Below are 17,149 nucleotides of genomic sequence, written 5' to 3'. Positions count from 1 at the left end.
CTGCTGCTTCCTGCATCAGGACCTGGGTGATGGCTCGTGTGGATGCACAGCATTGCTGGGCACAGAGAGAGGCTCTCGATTGCCACCTTTCAGCATGTAATCATTGGGACTGTGAGCAGTTGCAACCAGTGAGAACCAATGTAGAAGTGTGACTCGTCTTGTGGTAGAGAAATTTGCTCTCATTTACCTCCCTACAGCAGTGTTATAAATGAAATTTACTCAGAGGTGAAAATTTCCAGTACAAAGAGTTTTGCATTGCTGCTTCTTACTTCAAAACTATTGTGAGACTGCTTGGATTTTTGAAAAATACCAGCTATGCTATGGCTCCTTTTCAGAAATAAGCCCTCCCCAGGGCAAATAAGGGAATTTTCTTCTAAAGAACCACTACCACTAGTTATTAATTTTTAAATAAAGAAAAAGAAAAAAGTTCTTCTAGATGAAATAGAACAAATTAGTGAATTACGTCTAAAAAGCTGATAAAATTGCATATATTTCTCTTTTATAGGGCCTTCCTGGCAAAGATGGACCCACGGGCCCACAAGGACCCCCTGGGCCAATGGTGAGTATTGCCCACAAAATTCATTACTGTAAAAAGTTAGCAGGATTTTGGGGGATTGTAGGTCACTGTTATCTGGGCTTCAGTGGATAGACCAAGGCCAAGAGTTCTCCTTGGAAGTTAAAATTCTCATGACGCATAGGGTTGGCAGAGAGCTGCTTCTGCAGTGTAATTTCTTTCCATTTTTGCTTAGCTCAAGAAAAAATGTCTCCCTTGGGAAGGGGAGACAGTTATTCCATCAATAGCTTTATAGCTTGTCCTTAGTCTAACTGCACTATATAAAGTGAATTAGTACTCTTAACATTTGAAACAAGAGCTTCGTTCTGTAAGAAATTCAAATTAGGTTTTTTTAGTTGAAGTAAATCACCAAGTTTCACTTGGTCTGGAAGCTGGAGGTGAGTGCAGGTACTCAGATGCTCTCATAGAGTAATAAAGGCAGCCAGCAGAGGCCACATTTAGCCTTCAAAAAAAGACGTGTTACTTCCAGAATCTGCCTCAACCTTCTCAGCTACGGCAGCCAGGCAAGGTTGATGCCATCTTGATAGATACAAGAAGTTAGGTGAAACTGCTAAGATTTTTGTTTATTCTCCAAGCAATCCTGTTATTTTCACAAAGAATTTTTTTAGTCATCACCCTGAATGTGGTAGTAACATCAGAGGATTTAGTCTTGCGGTTCAGTAGTCCAGAAAGTAAGAAACACAAGTCCATTTTTCTCAAGTGCTTTTCTCAGAGCTGTGCTTTCGGTGCTCCTTTTCCCGCAACACTCACTTCTTAGTCCTCTCTCCCAGCATCTCTGGTTTTGACTGGTAGAAGAGTCTGCTTTGTGCACTTCCTCTCCATCACAGTTATTTCTCTCATCAGGTTTCATGGATGTTGACTGTCATCACCACTAAGTATTTTTTTTCTCTTTTTCTGTGTAGGGCATACCTGGTGCTCCAGGTGTTCCAGGTGTTACTGGAAGCCAGGGGCCACAAGGTGATGTTGGAGCTCCTGTGAGTACAATTAATTACATTTCTATGTTTGCAGTTGCGCATTAATTGGTTTCTGATCCTGGCTTCAGAGTTTTACAGAACTCCTCAATATTTATAGCTTATGATCTGTTTGCAGTTAGTGCTTAAGCGAAACATCATATTGGGCTTTCTTCATTCATTCTCCATAATTAAATTTATTTGTTGATCTTACATACAATGTTTGGAATGTAGGGATTAAAGAGTCAAAACACAAGATTAAAACACAGAATTTAAAAACATAGCAGTATGTGAGTTTGTAGTCTGTCTGTAATTACTTTCTCTGTTTTTTCCTTTGCACTTCAAGCAACTCTCAGGAAATTAAAGTATGCCACTTATTAACCTAAATATCTCTAAAATATTATTCTGATTTTCAAACTGTGAAACTAATGAATGAATAACAAACTGGCTTTCATGGCTTCATACTCTGGTTTACATCAGGGCAACTGACTAATGATCAGAGCGTTTTCTATAATGTCAATGTAAATTTGACCATCAGTTCCATTGAGTGGAAAACTGCACACTGAAAATAAGTATTAAGAACCTCGAATGCTAAGTTTGTCTTTCAGATATTATTTTCTTTATTATAAAAAGGAGTTTAACTAGAAGAAAGGAATACAACTATAAAATGCATGTGTAAATTATGAAAAGAGAAGACTTGGAGTTGACCTCTTTTGCTGTGTAACAGTTCAGATAATATTGTGTATTTGACCACTTGGTTAATTATAAAGTCTGCTCAATTTTTTTTCCAATGAGTGTTTACTTTTAAAGGCATCAAAATAGGACAAAGTGTACTTCTGACTTGATTTGTAGAATAGAGTTTTTTTCTTTTTAGAATTCAGTTTTCTTTGGTGGTTTAGTCCAATGCAAGCCTTTTTATTTAGTTCAGTGGAAGTTAAATGAATGATAATATGTAACCAAAGAGAATAGCCTAATGCCGAGTTCTGCATAGTTTCTAAGTCTAATCAAGAAATCTACTAAGGAGAATTGATGAGCTATGGAACTTACTGCTATCAATGGATAACATGCAGACTGTTCAATTCCTGTCCAAACACATGTTCCAGATACTGAATCAAATTTCCTAGAGCGTAGATATTCCTGTGAGTCCTGTAAGACCTCTGCTGTGAATGTTGAGACTATATTAGTTCTGACAAAACAGGTAGGTGAGTATAAAACTACTAAGTTTCAGTAGCTGTGGTTCCCAAAAGGTAGAGTAATAGAAAAGAGGCCTAGAAATAATCCTGCAATCTCTGTAGGAGTTTCTTCTTTCCTAGGACAGAACAAACTGTGCTTTAACTGTGCATCAGTCAGCTGGCTACCTCTTCTTGCAGACTTTTCCTCACTTCAGGAGTTCCTGAGAGATGTCTAACCTACCCCAAAACCCAAAGCTGGTGAAGTTGTACCTGTCCCAGACAGTTTGCTCCAATCCATAATGATCTTTACCATCATTGCAGTAATACATGATCTTTAATGTCATACTTAATTTTCTTCAAAAAAGAACAAAATGAGAATTCATTTTGTATTGAATCTTTTTTGTAGGGTCCTCCTGGAGCTAAGGGTGAAAGGGGTGAGCGGGTAAGTCTATGTTCACGTTAGTTTTTTTTCCCTGTCTGGCCCTCTGACTCATAAAAAGCTTTATCCGACAATTTATGTTTCTCCGTGTTTACAGGCACTATAGTTTTCTCAGTGCAATCAAACTTTCATTTTTTTCCAGACACTGTCTTATATATAGCTACATTAATGTTTTGAAGGTGAGAAGTGTGTGGCATTAAGCATGTCCACAAATCTCTCACTAGAGTTATCTTCTCTGACCTCTGCTTGCTGGCTAAAAACAGTGATGGGAACCAGGGAAATCCCAAAACTGCTTTGGCTTTTTTTTAATCTGTGAGGATATAATCTCTCAGGGATAATAAATGTCTTTCATTGCTCTATGCATTTTCAAGACAGAAGTGATGCAAAAATTTGTGTTCTGACACTGCTTGCTGTTGTTATCCAGGGTGATCTCCAGTCGCAGGCAATGGTACGTGCTGTTGCTCGTCAGGTGTGTGAGCAGCTCATCCAGGGTAAGTACATCAATAGTTTATATGCTCCTGTCTCTAGAGTGGATCTTTTCCTGCCACAATTACAAATACCATGCATTTCGGAGCATCCAAGCAGATCTGTTCATTTTACACTAGATAGTCAGGACTTATATTCCTACTAGAATTATGTTCAACTGGTTTTATGTCCAACTAGAGCTGATTAGTATCAGACATCTAAAAAAAGCCTGAATTGTGTCCAATCCATTATAGTATACAGAATCTTCTGCTGCAACAATTTAAAATTTTTATAGACATAAAATAAAAAAGAAACAACATCAAAGCAAGAAAATAAAATTCTACACAATAGTTCTTCCCCTTCTCTGTGTGCTCCCCAAACCACTCTGTCTCCACCAACAAGTGCCTAATTTCATATTATCAAAGCATGACAGACCACAGCCTTGAGGACCTGCCAGTGCTCTGTTCAAACTCAGCTGAACCAGATTCTCCACTGCCACTTGAAAATGAGGACAATTTTTTCTGACAGGTCATATGGCAAGATATAACTCAATTCTGAACCAGATCCCCAGCCAGTCTGTCTCAACACGAACCATCGCAGGACCTCCTGGTGAGCCGGGTCGGCCAGGGGCTCCAGGGCCGCAGGGTGAGCAAGGATCACCAGGCATGCAAGGGTTTCCGGGAAGTCCTGGTCAACCAGGAAGACCAGGAGAAAGAGGTAGGCTTCGTTCTTTGCATACAAAAAAATATAACTCCCTTTCCTGATGCATTCTGATGGCTTTTTTCTCATGAGAAGAACAGTTTTTTCATGAGTTGTTTGGACAGCTCAACACAGACCATAATGAAAGCTCTGGAGGCTCTCAGTCATGAAGGTAATGCAGGCTTTGCCAGGTGCGATTTGGCAGGATCAGAGGTTTAATGCCTAAACTGCTGAAGATTGGTGGCATCTAATTGGGTGCATCCCATCGCATCATGCTCATCTTAGTAGGACTCTGAAGTGAGCTGGAGCTGTAAATGTGTAAGCAAAGGAGCTTTTGGAGAAAGTCAGCTGCAAAACTGAAAGATTTGTGTTGAGGAAAGATTGAGCTTTTCTGCTAAATTTGAAATGAGTCTCAAGATTTCTAAGTTAGACTGAAAGGAGTAAGGTCTATAAGAAGAGGGAATAAAATTCCTAGTTTATGGGGGGTTGAGGGAATCAAGGAGTGGAAATGGTGAGGTCAGAGAGAAGTAATACAATTAACTGTTCATTTACAGTAACTCTCCTCTGTATTCTGACATGTAGGCCAGATCCCTTTCTCCTTTCCTTCTCTAGCATTGTCTAATAAAGAAAGAAGCTCTATGTTTTGTTTTACTGTCTCTTGTGCAACTCTGGCAACCTTTGGTGTACCAGAGTGGCACTAACTACACTGAGGTAGTACTGAGTGGATCTGTGACTGTGAAAGTGCTTTGGAGACCATCACATGAGGAAGTGACTAAAAACCCTAGAGAAAGTGAATTGGTGTTGCTGTTACAAAATCTGCTAACTGGGATTTTAAAAATTATTTGCTATGAAGGCTGTTCAGTTCGGGAGCGTAATAGTTCTAGTTCACAGTGGCTGTGATGACCAGAGCTAAGTCATTATTTTGGAAATAAGGTCCTTGAGTGAACCTGTGAGTCTGTGGGTTCATTCTTTTCCTCAAGACTGTAATTCTAATTAATAAAGAGGCAAGGTTTAGGATGCTGCCTCTTGGTCATTCTGCTGCCTGCTGCAGCTGAGCAAGGACCAGGCACTGTGCAGAAAGATGGGGAATGAGGGAGCAGGAGAGAGCGGGTGAGGAGCTGACTCTAAAAGTGGTGACCTGGAGAGACTGAACGCAGATTTCAGGGGAGCTGTTTCCATACTAATACTCACATATTTTAAACGGCTTCTCAGTCAGGACTGTTTAAGCATGCAGAATATTTTTCTGGGCCTTCAGAAACAGAGGAACCAAAATCCCAGGCTGTGAAAAGGGAAACCTGTCTGGCGTTTAGCATGGATTTTTCCATTGTATTTGTTGTGCTGAGGCCCAGACCCACGCGTTGTACCACTGTGAAACCACAGCACGATTTGATACAGCCATTTAAATGAAACATGATGTGGGTTAACCCACTGCTGCTAATATTAATATCTGGGAAGCAACATTAGCAATAGAGTAAGTACAGAAATGGTAAAAGCACATTAAAAAAGAATATTACTCTTTTCCTGTCTCTACAGATAACTGATGTTAGAAGGGACTCATTTTGGCAGGCAGTGCTTGTAGGGAGTTTCATACTTGGTAGAGAGCGAGTACTTATTAAGCATACTTTAAGAACTAAAATCAGTCAGCCAGAGCTCTGCAGATTTTCATACAATATGATGCCAAATGTTGGGAGTGTTTTACAGTATTTATAGCTTAAAATGAGATTGTTTTATGAATAAGGAATCCATGTGTAAACTTAAAGACAAAATAATTGTCAAGTTCATTTGGAGTGAAAGAGGGATTTTAGGACGTTCACATAACTGGAGCCTTGCACAGAAACTGGAAGGAAGAGGAAAGAACTCAGTCAGAAACTAGATAAAAATATAGAATAATTTATTAGTCTTTCAGGATTTAATTTCTTCAGAAGCAACTGTAATTGTAGAACAATGTGTGCTTGATGTAGTAGCAGTTTATTTAGCAGGAAGATACCTTTTAAGTTGAACAGACCCTTGGGATATTTCAGAATCTATTTCTAAGGAATTGCTCTAATTCCTTAATTCTAACCCCTAAATGCAGCAGTGAAAAGTAAAAGTTATTTTTACCAGCTTCACGCTTGTGGCGATGGATTGGAAGTTTCTTGTGCGTTCCCAGTTGTCACTTGGTTCCTGACTACACATCACAGTGAAGGAGCGCACTGAAATTCCTCTACTTCTGGATGGAAATATTTTTAGTTTCCAGTGACTGCAGCGAGGAGGGTAAATGGACTCAGCCCCCATCCCTGGCTGTGTTCTCAAGCGTTGTTTGTATTTAACTTGTTCAGCAAGTCACAGTGTATACTCTTGTCCTGAAGGTCTCCAGCCAGAAACTTGGAAGTCTTTATGGACAATGTGTTTCTTTTCGCTGATGTCATCAACATTTTGGTTGTATATGAGGTCAATTTAATGTTCAGAACCAGTGCCAGATTAGCAACTTGGAAAAGTCAGCCTCCACCTTTAAGTACAGAAAATACACAGTGACAGCAGTGTCCTGGAGCACACTGAAAAGCAGTAGACACCAAAAGGGAAAAAAGCCCCGCTGTTTATCTTGTAGAGTGTTGCTTTTTTTCCCTTGGAGTTCAAAGCGTTGGGATTGCTGCAAGAACTTGTTACTGAAATGGTGGGGTCAGGCTGGATGTTTCCTCGTCTCCTGCCCACCACCCGTTCAGTCCAGGCCTGTGAGAAGGGGGAACTTCAGAAGGCAGCGTGTGGGGCTGGTTAGAAACCGTGCACCAAAGAGAGCTGTACTGGGAAATGTCAGCACTGAGAGATGTTGGCATCCGTGAACCTCCCTGTCAACTTGTCTGACCAATGGCTTCTCTTCCCTTGTTTCCCTTGTCGCGCTGCCAAGCCTCAGTCAGACGTTTTGGAAAGTGGCTGGGGCTGAGGCAGTGTCCTGGACTTTGGCTCCAGACCTCCACTTGAACTTCTAGGTCCAGGGTGTCCCCTTTCTGGATGTATTCTCTGACTAGTAATGCACTGAGCTGGTCCTTCCAAGCAAGACCACCTCAGTGCAGAAGGGTAAGTCATCCTCTTGACAGATTCAGTTTTCAGTGTCTGTTGCCAGCTGAGATCAGTTTTTCCAGTGTAAACATAAATTAATGGATTAGAATCACACGGAGACATTCGTTATTTCGTTTTCCTGGTTGATCTTCTTTTAGCTGTACATCATGAGGTCTTATCTGTTGTTTGTTTCTAATGATGTAAAAAGGAACTTCTCTGGAAATTTCAATATATGTTAGCAATATTAAGATTTTATTGGTGCACCAACAGGCCACTTGATTTGGACTGGTGACTGGAAGATTAAGGAGGCCACATTGTGTTATCAGTCCCCTACATAATCCCAGATAAATTACTAGAATTTTACTCTCATCTATATGCATAAATATAGGAGTTTGGAAGAAAACAACCCCAAACACTGATTATTCACAGCACCCATCTCTATTTTTAAGTAGTTCACAGCATTGTTTTCTATTTTAATTTCAGCTAATTCGAACATCTTTTGTTTTGATTTTATGCTTGTGAACTGGGACTTAATTAACTAGAGTCTGGCTTCTGAGTGCTCAAGAAGTAGTTGGACTTCTGCAAAATAATACCGAAAAGCAAAGATTCAGCGTGGTTTTCTCTTCATTTTTTTTCCCTTATGGGTAGTTTTCTCAGCTTTGAGGAAAAATTTAAAATCCACAGTAAAGACTATGCTGAGGCACTGCTAGCTTTCAGATGCTGTGAACGTGCAGTTATTCTTCACTGTGGGTGGGCTGCTGCTCTTTTGATGTCTCCTGAAGTGGTGCACAGAACTTATGGCTACTCACTTCATCCCACCGTGATTAAAACATAGTCAATACCTGAGCTGTCACTGGGGAAGCCATTGTTCTCAAGTACAGCTTCCTCCATATTGGCTTCCTGGCTTCATATGAAAGAGTTGGTTAAACATGTGTTATCAGAAGCCATGGCAAAATTCCAGTGGAATTAAATGGAATTTTTACCAGTTGAGTCAATTAAATATTTTTATTTCCAATTTTAGCTTCATCTGGATTAAAAAAATCACCCTGTACATTATGGTTACAACTGAAAAGAGGACATTTGTGGTAGCAGTTTAGTTTTTCTTAATTGCAATATGCAGTTCTCCTCAAAGGACAGCATCCTCTTAAAGACAAAAATAGATAACTAACCCATAAGGCTTCCTTTTGTGCAGAAACCATGGACATTTGATTTTCTTTGCTGGAGGATGTGTTCATGATCTTGGTTTTGCTTTCAACAAGTGATGCTATCAGAGGTGTCTTTAGCAGCGTGTTGGAAAGAACTGATTTCAGTTGCTTGTGATCTCCATGGGGCTGAACCCAAGCAGTTCAGTTTTGGATAGGTGCAAGACATAATAAAGTGGTTAGCGTGAAGGGGGAGAGACAGTCTGATGTTATTGCTGAAGTATATCCACAAAATTGAAAACAGTTACTAGAATTTGAAGGCACTCTAGCTCAAATGACAGATTTTGATACACACTTTTATCCCTGAGAGTGCTGAACCACTGCAGTCACCTACACGGCGAGCGATGTCTTGGCTGGTTGGCTTTCTGTAAGGTGTGCTCTTATGAAATGCAAAGATAACCTTGATAGAAAGAGAAATGGGTGAGTTTGGGATGTTCTGTCATTTACAGGAGCGAGCCATTAACTATGACCAAGAGCTCTGTGGATCTGTTAACTCTCTCTCATTAAAGAGCTTTGGTGCAAAGTTCATTAGGGAAGCCCATGGAGTGCTTGATTTTAGCTCATGAGTTTTGCCTTAGGAGCAGAGTATTCTTGCTTCAGTGTTTGTGTTCTCTGTCACTTGGGTAAACTTTACTGGAAATCAGACTAAAAGAAACCTGAAGCAGACTTCTATCTTGGCCTTCAGTGTGTTTGCTTTAGGAACTTGATATCCATGTGATTTCTGAGGAGCTCCATAACTTGGTCCAGAATGAACATTTTATTCTTAGCCTGAGTACATTTGTTCCATATTTGTAATTTCTTGCTGCAGTTTATGCTGTGAACATCACGTATGGGGGTCTGTTCTTGTGTGTGTGAAGAATAATAATAAAGCGCATGAAAGGCCGCGATCTGAAAACATTGTGGCAATTGTCTTGGAAGTCACCATGTAACGTTACTGTACAGTAGGATCATGCATTTGGAATGTGAGATGAGAGGTTTGCCTGGGAAATTTGTCTTTAAAATGGGTGGAATTCAGTTGTTGATCACAGCTGATGGGTTTTTTGTAGGTTCCCCCAGGAATACAAGTGTAGGTTAGAGCATGAATCTGCCCCCCAGGACTGCTTCCTACGACACTACGCAATGCAGTCATTCTCCAGAGTGTCTGGATAGCACAAATGCTGGATTGCAAACAGGAGAGTCATACTGGATTTGGAAAACAGTCTCTGAGAGCAAGAATCCCATGTATTACATTGCTAAGAATCCCAGAAGAAAAGACGTTGGCAAATTTCAAGATGCCAGTGTAATTTAAACATCTGTCAAGGTTTAGAGCTTGAGTGAATCAGGTCAGGGAGCTGTCCCTAGAGGGTTACATTGGTGCCATGTCTCCCTTCAGCGTTTCTTCTTAAGTGTGTCCACTTAGCACTATGGCTCCTGTAACCTACCCTAATGCCTCGCTCAGGTACTCCAGAGCGAGCGTAGGTGCTTAACTGAGTTGTAGCATCAGACGTGGCTTCATTCCTCTGCCAGGCCACAGTGCCCTTTGAAAAGGGGACTTTGTGGCAGCTTGGTAGTTTTGAGACTTGTGGTTACAGATTGTTTTGAGAATTCCACCTAAGCAGCGGAGGAGGTGCTCACTTTGCCCTGAGTGCCACAGTAAGCACAGTGACAAGTATTAAAGCAGCAAAGGAGAACCCAGCCCACGGTCGCAAGAATTCAAGGTCCTCGAGTATCCCCGGAAGCATCCCTGGAAGTGCGTGAGAAGTGCTAGACATGGGGTAACAAGCTTATGCGATCAGAAATCTGGCTACTGAGAGTGATACGAGTGTGAATTTGCCAAAAACACTGGCAGGTGATGCAGGAAATGAAGAGTTACGGTAATCAAATCACCATGTTTTAGAGGACAACCAATCACAAAGATTTCACTTTTAGTAGTAATCATATAAATATTCCGTTTTCCATGAATTCAGAGATGAGACCTTGCTATTTGCAAATAATGGTATAAACATCACCCTGCTGATCACCTCTGCTCTCTTTTGCCACTTTCTGCTGATGTATTTTGTCCGTGGTGTTTCTTCTCTTGGTGGCCAGGTCTCTCCTGTAAAATGCAGTGTTCCTAGAGACACTTGGAAAGCTTTGAAGACCCCTAATGGGAAATGTTGGGGAAAGTGGCTGTGGTTGTATAATTTCTTTATGAGAAAATAACTGGTCACCAAAAGACATTTAAAAAAAACACAAACCACAAACCAAAAAAGCCCCAAAATTGTGCAGTTGAAGGAAATAAAAGGTATAAAAGGGAAACAGGAAATACCTAAACTATGCCAGAACTGTGCCAAAAAAACCTAGAGGTAAGACAAAGAGTTCATCGTGCTTTGGTTAAAAACTGCGTGCTCAGCGTGGAGTTCCCGATTGCGGCGGTGTGGCCTGTGTGTTCCAGGTGGTTGGGCCAGCTCAGACATTGCTCTGGAGACCGCCTGTTCTGTAGGAGACCTACAAATCCTCAGCAGACACCAAATCCCCTGTAATGCAGCAGACTCTTTATTTTGTAAACTTGATGTGAGCAATTCTTTGTCAGTGCTGGGTTTCAATTACATTTTTTCCATGGATAGAGTTTGTTCTTACTTGCTTCCATCAGAAATCAGCTTAGGAAGCTAAAAAAAAAAAAGTCTTGTGACTCCTTGCAAGAATGAGGCGTCTTCCAGATGTTTTTCCTTGAGAGCTACCTGAGCAGAAGGGAAGGAAGGAGGCCAGGCAGCTGAAATGGTCGATACCACCCCAGCAAGGGTGTAGCAGCTGTTTTCTTTCTGCTTTGTTTTTACAAAGGTCTCTGTGTTGGCTTCGACTCCGAAAGTGTGGAAGCTGTGAGGCAGTGAGAGCAATCCCAGTGCTGGGAGGTCTGGAAAATGGGGGGAAGGTCCCACAAACCAGCCTGGGTTTGGAGTCTTTGAACCATCCAAACCAAACACAGACTTTATGAGAGTTTCCACGTCGCCGGTGGAAACTCGGAGTCTGGAATTTGTAGTTTTGACACCTACTTGAGTTCAGCGCCCCGTATTGCGATGGCTGCGTGTGGAAGGTGTTGGGATGGGATGCCATGGTGCTGGCACAGCAGGAGCTGGAAAGCTGAAGCATTTCCTTCTCGGGATCACCGGATCTGTGATCCCCATGGACCAGACCCAACGACAGAAGTTTCAGGCCATGAGCAAGTGCAGGAACACAGCTCAATGGCCGTGCATGTCGGAACATCAGAATTTTGTGACTGGGAAACTCTTAGATTGGGCTTCATTTGGGAGGACAGATTTTCACTGTGCTGATCTCATTTCTTGCCTTGTAGCAAGACTCTGCAATAACCTACAATAACTCTCTCCATTTATACATAGAACCATCCTATGCTGAACCACTGTTTGGTGGGTGAATATTTCAAGGAAAATTTTGTGTAGCATTAAATATGTGAGTTTTCTGGGCCACACGGTAATTTCTATACAGCTTTGTGAGGCTCTGAGGATTCTTCTGACCTGCAATAGTTGTACCTTGGTATAGTCCTGAGGCATTTTTCCAGCAGGAAACGCAGCCTGGAAACTGGCCGATGCCTCTGCATACCCCCTCGATGAAACCACCGTGGCAGCAGCAATGTTTAAGACCACAGGACCACCGCTACTTTTTTTTTTTGAGAGGCTGTCAGGGAAAGAGGGGAAAAAGAACCAAATCTTTATTTTCACCTCCTTCCTTCTCTGCCATCTGTTTTTAGATGAAAAATACCACATGGAATTATAATCCTGGTTAAATAATAAACACTCCACACAGTTTTGATCGAAATGGGATGCTGATGAGTACTATTTCCTTAGGTTTACCAGGTGAGAAAGGAGAAAAAGGCAATCCCGGTGTTGGAACTCAAGGACCCCGGGGCCCACCAGGATCCACAGGTAAATTTGGTTTTGAGGCACCTGGATGAGACCCCTCTGACCCATGTGCACAGCAGCTGAGACCTCCATGGCTCTGTCCTCCACTTCTAGGGCTGAAGCAGCAGCAGAGTCAGGAGTTCAGGCATCTCAGCTGTCACAATGTTCTTGCTATGTAATATGACATTGTGAAGTGACATGTCACGGTGCCATCAGTCACACAAGTATTTTCCTTTTTCCTCTGATAAACGGCTTCTCCTACTCCTTTTTAACATTTAAAGTATTTTTTTCAGAGATGGGATCTGGAAGGGGAAAAAAATTAACCTGAATTAATTGCATTTGTTTTCTCCTTGACTCAAGGTTATACCTCTGACTTGACAGCAGAATGTATATTAATTAAGCACATTAATCACAGGGATTTATATTTAGCGCCTGAAAAAGCAGAGGGTGATATCCAGGTCCTGTTGAAACAGGTGTAAAATTGCACTGGCTTCATTAGGATGTTCTGGCCATTAAGCACCTCTGTCAGGTCCAGCATTGCCCGGAAGGTGCATGGAGAGGGAGGGGGTGAATGGAGCTGTGTCCAGGCCTGTCCTCCCCCATGGGTCTGCCTTTCCCAATGCCTGATGCTTGGTGAGACGTTTGCTCAATGTAGATCTCTGGCTAAAAGCTGTCCCTGGCAAGGAAGATGAAGCAGCAGCCAGAGAGAAGCCTTATCAGGAGCTGATTCCTCCTCTCTGGCCGCTGTTCTGTCTTCCCTGCCAGAGGGAGGCTGCAGCCCCTTCCCTCAGCTTCCTCAGGGGAGTCGGAGCCGGGATGCCCAGCTTCTCAGCTCAGGACACCTCCTGGAAGTGCTTGTAGCACACTTGGTGCCGTGTTTTCCAAGCACCAGACCTGCCAAGGTGGCCTCAACTCGCTGCTTTATGAAAGACGCTGCTCAGATGTTTCATCTCCCTTCTACACAGGACCTCCAGGAGAAAGCCGAACTGGCAGCCCAGGCCCTCCAGGCTCTCCAGGCCCACGAGGTCCTGCCGGTCACACGGGGCCCCCCGGCTCGCAGGGTCCTTCTGGGCCGCCGGGGTACTGCGACCCCTCCTCCTGCGCTGGTTATGGCATGGGAGGTGAGTAGCCAGGAGCTAGGGCAGCAGAGGTGGGGGTGTTTTCCAACAGCCAAAGTAAGATGGAGGCTACTGGTGAACCTTGCGCTAAAACGTGGTAGCTCCCTAAAAACGTGCGTGTGCAGTGCTGCTGTGTTTTCATAGAATGATTTCGGTTGGAAAAGACCTTTAAGATCATTGAGTCCAACCATCGTTTTGTGCAGGTGACCCCAGCATAGCGACCAAAGCAAGGCCACCATCTGATCCCAGTCAAACGGGTCCCCCACAGTGGGTTTTGTCCTGTGCATGTCTGTGTGGTCGTCCGAGCCTGCTCCACCTCAGCTGAACCGTTCGTGTGTTCAGTCCCCACCTCCTCGTGTTTGTGGCAGCAGAGTTTTTGTATTTGTAGTTTTACAAACGTGTCTCAACCTCCTCTTCCGTGTGCCTCCGAATGGCATGAGAGCATGACCCTTACTAAACCCGTAGCAGAGTAACCCGACAGGGATGCACGTGTCCGTCATTAACCAGTGCAGCCATGTGGAGAAAACGATTCTTTCTATGTCTTCTCTGTGTCCTACTTTCCCGTCTCCTTATAGCACGGAGAGGCCATGGGAGGAAGTTAACACCATTACCAAAAATTCTGTCACCCAACCTAAAATCAAAGTGTATTAGCAGAGCACTGGTTACTGCAGATGTTACACAGCAGGCGTGTTTGTTTGACGTTTACGGTTTAATCTGCCCGTGGGCCGATTTGTACGTTTTACTTACCTGAATGTTTTTGTTGTCGTCTCTTCCTGTCCTCTCCTCCTCACTTCCCCTCCCCGTTGTTATTTCCTGTTTGAAGGCCCAATCCCTTACAATGGCTACCAAACCCGAAGGTGAAAGGCTCACTCTGGTTCAGGTCTCCTTTGGCTGAAGGTCAGAGATGGATGCTGAGCTGCTCTGTGCTTTCCATCAACGACACTGACTACCACTAATGAACTCACTAGCGGCTGTACATGCACTTAGCTTCCTCGCGCTGCTAAAACGTATTGCCTGGCCCGTTCTGCCTGTTAATCGTGGATTCTAGACCATAATTGGAGTGAGCGAAAGCAGGCAGATTGCGCAGCGTGTCACGAGCACAGCGTCACACCTGGACGGTTGACAAATTCTGGTAGTGGTTTCCAGCTAACTTGGCTGCCTGTTGGTGGGTTTCCCATCGCTCCAGCTTATTAATTATGTTCAATGTTTTCACGATTCCTTTATGTGAATAAAAGATGTGTATTTAAAGATTATATATATATACTCACACACATTATATATGAACATATCTATATATGAAATGTCAATTTCCTAACGAGCGCTTTAATTTTCTGCTCCTCTTCTCCTGTGTTAACCGTATGAATGCTCTTGGTGGTGGTGGGTTAAGGTGGATACGGTGACCCAACTGATCAAGACATCCCAGTAGTGCAGTTGCCACATAACTCCTACCAAATCTATGACCCCGAGGACCTTTATGATGGTGAGCAGCAGCCGTACGTAGTTCACGGGTCCTACCCCTTACCACCCCCGTACTCCCAGTCCTCCTATCCATCCCCTCATCTCGCTCAACCAGAGTTTACTCCTGTTCGAGAAGAGATGGAGGCCGCTGAGCTGCGATCCCCGGGAATCAGGCGCTTCACGAGGAGGATCGCCAAGAGGAGCGTCAAGACTCCAGAACGCAAAAGGGCGAGCGGAAAAAACCCCTCTCAATGAACTGTTTAAAAAAGGAAACATTTCATGTGCCTCTGTGTTTGGCCTTGTGTCCAGGGGCCTCACCTTTCACGGAAGATGTTTACAGGCTCTTTCTTATATTAAAGAAGAAAAAAAAAATGTACATGAGCAGTTGACACAACAACTGATGGTGATTATCTTGCATGCCAGAAACGTAGTGTGTTAGTGGGTTGGTGCTAGATGATGCTGAAGGGTCCTCTGTAGATCTCTGGAGTTCTGTTCCATACGGTAGTCAAACTGTGTAAAATACCACGTCCAGCAAGCTGGTGTACCTAGAACCATGCAGAAGAGTTAATGGTTTTTTTAAATCCATGTTTTTCCAGTTGATGCTGTTCTGTTAGTTTTGGATGAGTTGCTTTCCTAGCAGAGTAACCCTACTAAATTCACCGAGAACAGTGTATAATCAGGTTTCCTTGAACCCAGCTATTACTTTTGCAAAGAAATCTTATGTTAATGGATTTTTTTTTTTACCCACATTATATAAATACACAAAAATGTTCTGTGGGAGCACACTGATAATTTATTGTGAACCTCTTTCATTTCTGTTTTGTATGCAAATAAAAGTGGCAAGCTTTTATACATTAATCTTGTATTGGATTGATTTTTAACTTGGAACAATTGTACAGCTCTTGGGGGAAAAAAATATAAAAGGAAGAAAATACATTTTCCTTTTTCAACACTTCTGGGCACAGCTGTGTTTTAAAGGACAGGCATTTAGTATAAACAGTATCTAGCCTTGTTTTTAAAATTACCTAGGAACAAGTGTAGAGAGTAACTACAAGATGAGGTGGTTGTGTCCTCTATGGACGTGGGATGTTGTATACGGACGTGCCAAAGCCAAAGCACGGGCAGGTACAGTCACAAAGGCAGCTTCGATCAGCCGATGATGAGAGGATGAGAAAAACCCACCCCAACCCTTGAGAAGCACAAAGCAATTCATGGTCCCAAACCCAGGTGAATTAGGAAGTGACTCAACAGAGAGTTTTGAACAGCACTCTGCAGCTAAGCATCAAAGCAGGATTTAAACCATCCCTAACTCCTACCACTTGCAACGTGAGTTGAGTGTCATTTCCTTACCTGGACACATTTAAAGCAGAAGGTAGAAAAGTACCACAGAACTCAGGGATTTGATCTTTAAGCAGCCTAACCCCAGTTTACAGAGAACTGCAGCACCAGGTGAGCGTGGCTGTATTACGTATCTGTCTCACAGCCTGGTGCACAGCGATGACATTCAGAGAGATACTATGCAAATTAAATACAGATTATGGCTGCATCAGGGGATTAATTACCTGGCTGTGAACACCCGTGTTAACTCACCCACTCCTTGGCTGGAGGCTCCACCTTCGAGGCTCCCTGTGATTTGCCAAACTGCCGCTCCTGTGGAAGCAGCTCTGAGGTCATCGATGGAAAATCAGGGTCCAAGCAATTCTGCCTGGGTTGTCTCAGAAAGCCTGACATTACAGTCTATCATTCATTTGCACCCCAAACCTCTGCCCACAGGGAACTCAGGTGCCCCATGGGGTCTTCAGCTGTGGGACGTGCACCCCACTGACTGCCAGCACAACCGTCTTCCCCCTCCCTCCATATGGGAGGTATACACAGTCAATTAAACACATGAAGAGATTACTTAGGGGTAATAAAGTAGGCATACTCATTGCAATTTTGGCAATAGTTACTTTGCTTTAACTTCATAATGGCATTTACCAGCACCCTGTAACCAGAATGCTTCATCTAGCGTTGGTCATTGCTCTCTTGCTGGGTGTACCTTGGTAATAAAAAGTAATTGGTGGGCACTACCAAGTTATAAAAATATTCAGGATTTGTAGGTTTCAAAAAAAAACAAACCCAGACAGACACACATGGCCAGCAGTTTCTCCCACAGGGAGTC

General features: G+C 43.0%; 1 protein-coding gene across 1 annotated transcript in view; it reads left to right on the top strand.

Annotated features, from left to right (window-relative positions):
- COL14A1 (collagen, type XIV, alpha 1) overlaps nucleotides 1-15,243 on the top strand; it is a 114,330-nt gene extending 99,087 nt beyond the window's left edge. Inside the window, exons 40-48 of the mRNA XM_010188114.1 lie at nucleotides 506-559; nucleotides 1,477-1,548; nucleotides 3,103-3,138; nucleotides 3,560-3,626; nucleotides 4,129-4,317; nucleotides 12,359-12,436; nucleotides 13,378-13,533; nucleotides 14,918-15,010; nucleotides 15,104-15,243. Coding sequence (XP_010186416.1) covers nucleotides 506-559; nucleotides 1,477-1,548; nucleotides 3,103-3,138; nucleotides 3,560-3,626; nucleotides 4,129-4,317; nucleotides 12,359-12,436; nucleotides 13,378-13,533; nucleotides 14,918-15,010; nucleotides 15,104-15,243 — 885 coding nt within the window. The remainder of the gene's footprint in view (nucleotides 1-505; nucleotides 560-1,476; nucleotides 1,549-3,102; nucleotides 3,139-3,559; nucleotides 3,627-4,128; nucleotides 4,318-12,358; nucleotides 12,437-13,377; nucleotides 13,534-14,917; nucleotides 15,011-15,103) is intronic.
- The last annotated feature ends 1,906 nt before the right edge of the window (nucleotides 15,244-17,149 follow it).

This window comes from Mesitornis unicolor, unplaced genomic scaffold (assembly GCF_000695765.1).
Source record: "Mesitornis unicolor isolate BGI_N332 unplaced genomic scaffold, ASM69576v1 scaffold767, whole genome shotgun sequence".
Taxonomy (NCBI): Eukaryota; Metazoa; Chordata; class Aves; order Mesitornithiformes; family Mesitornithidae; genus Mesitornis; species Mesitornis unicolor.
The sequence above is the reverse complement of the archived record's forward strand: the minus strand, read 5'-3'. Positions and strand labels throughout refer to the sequence as shown.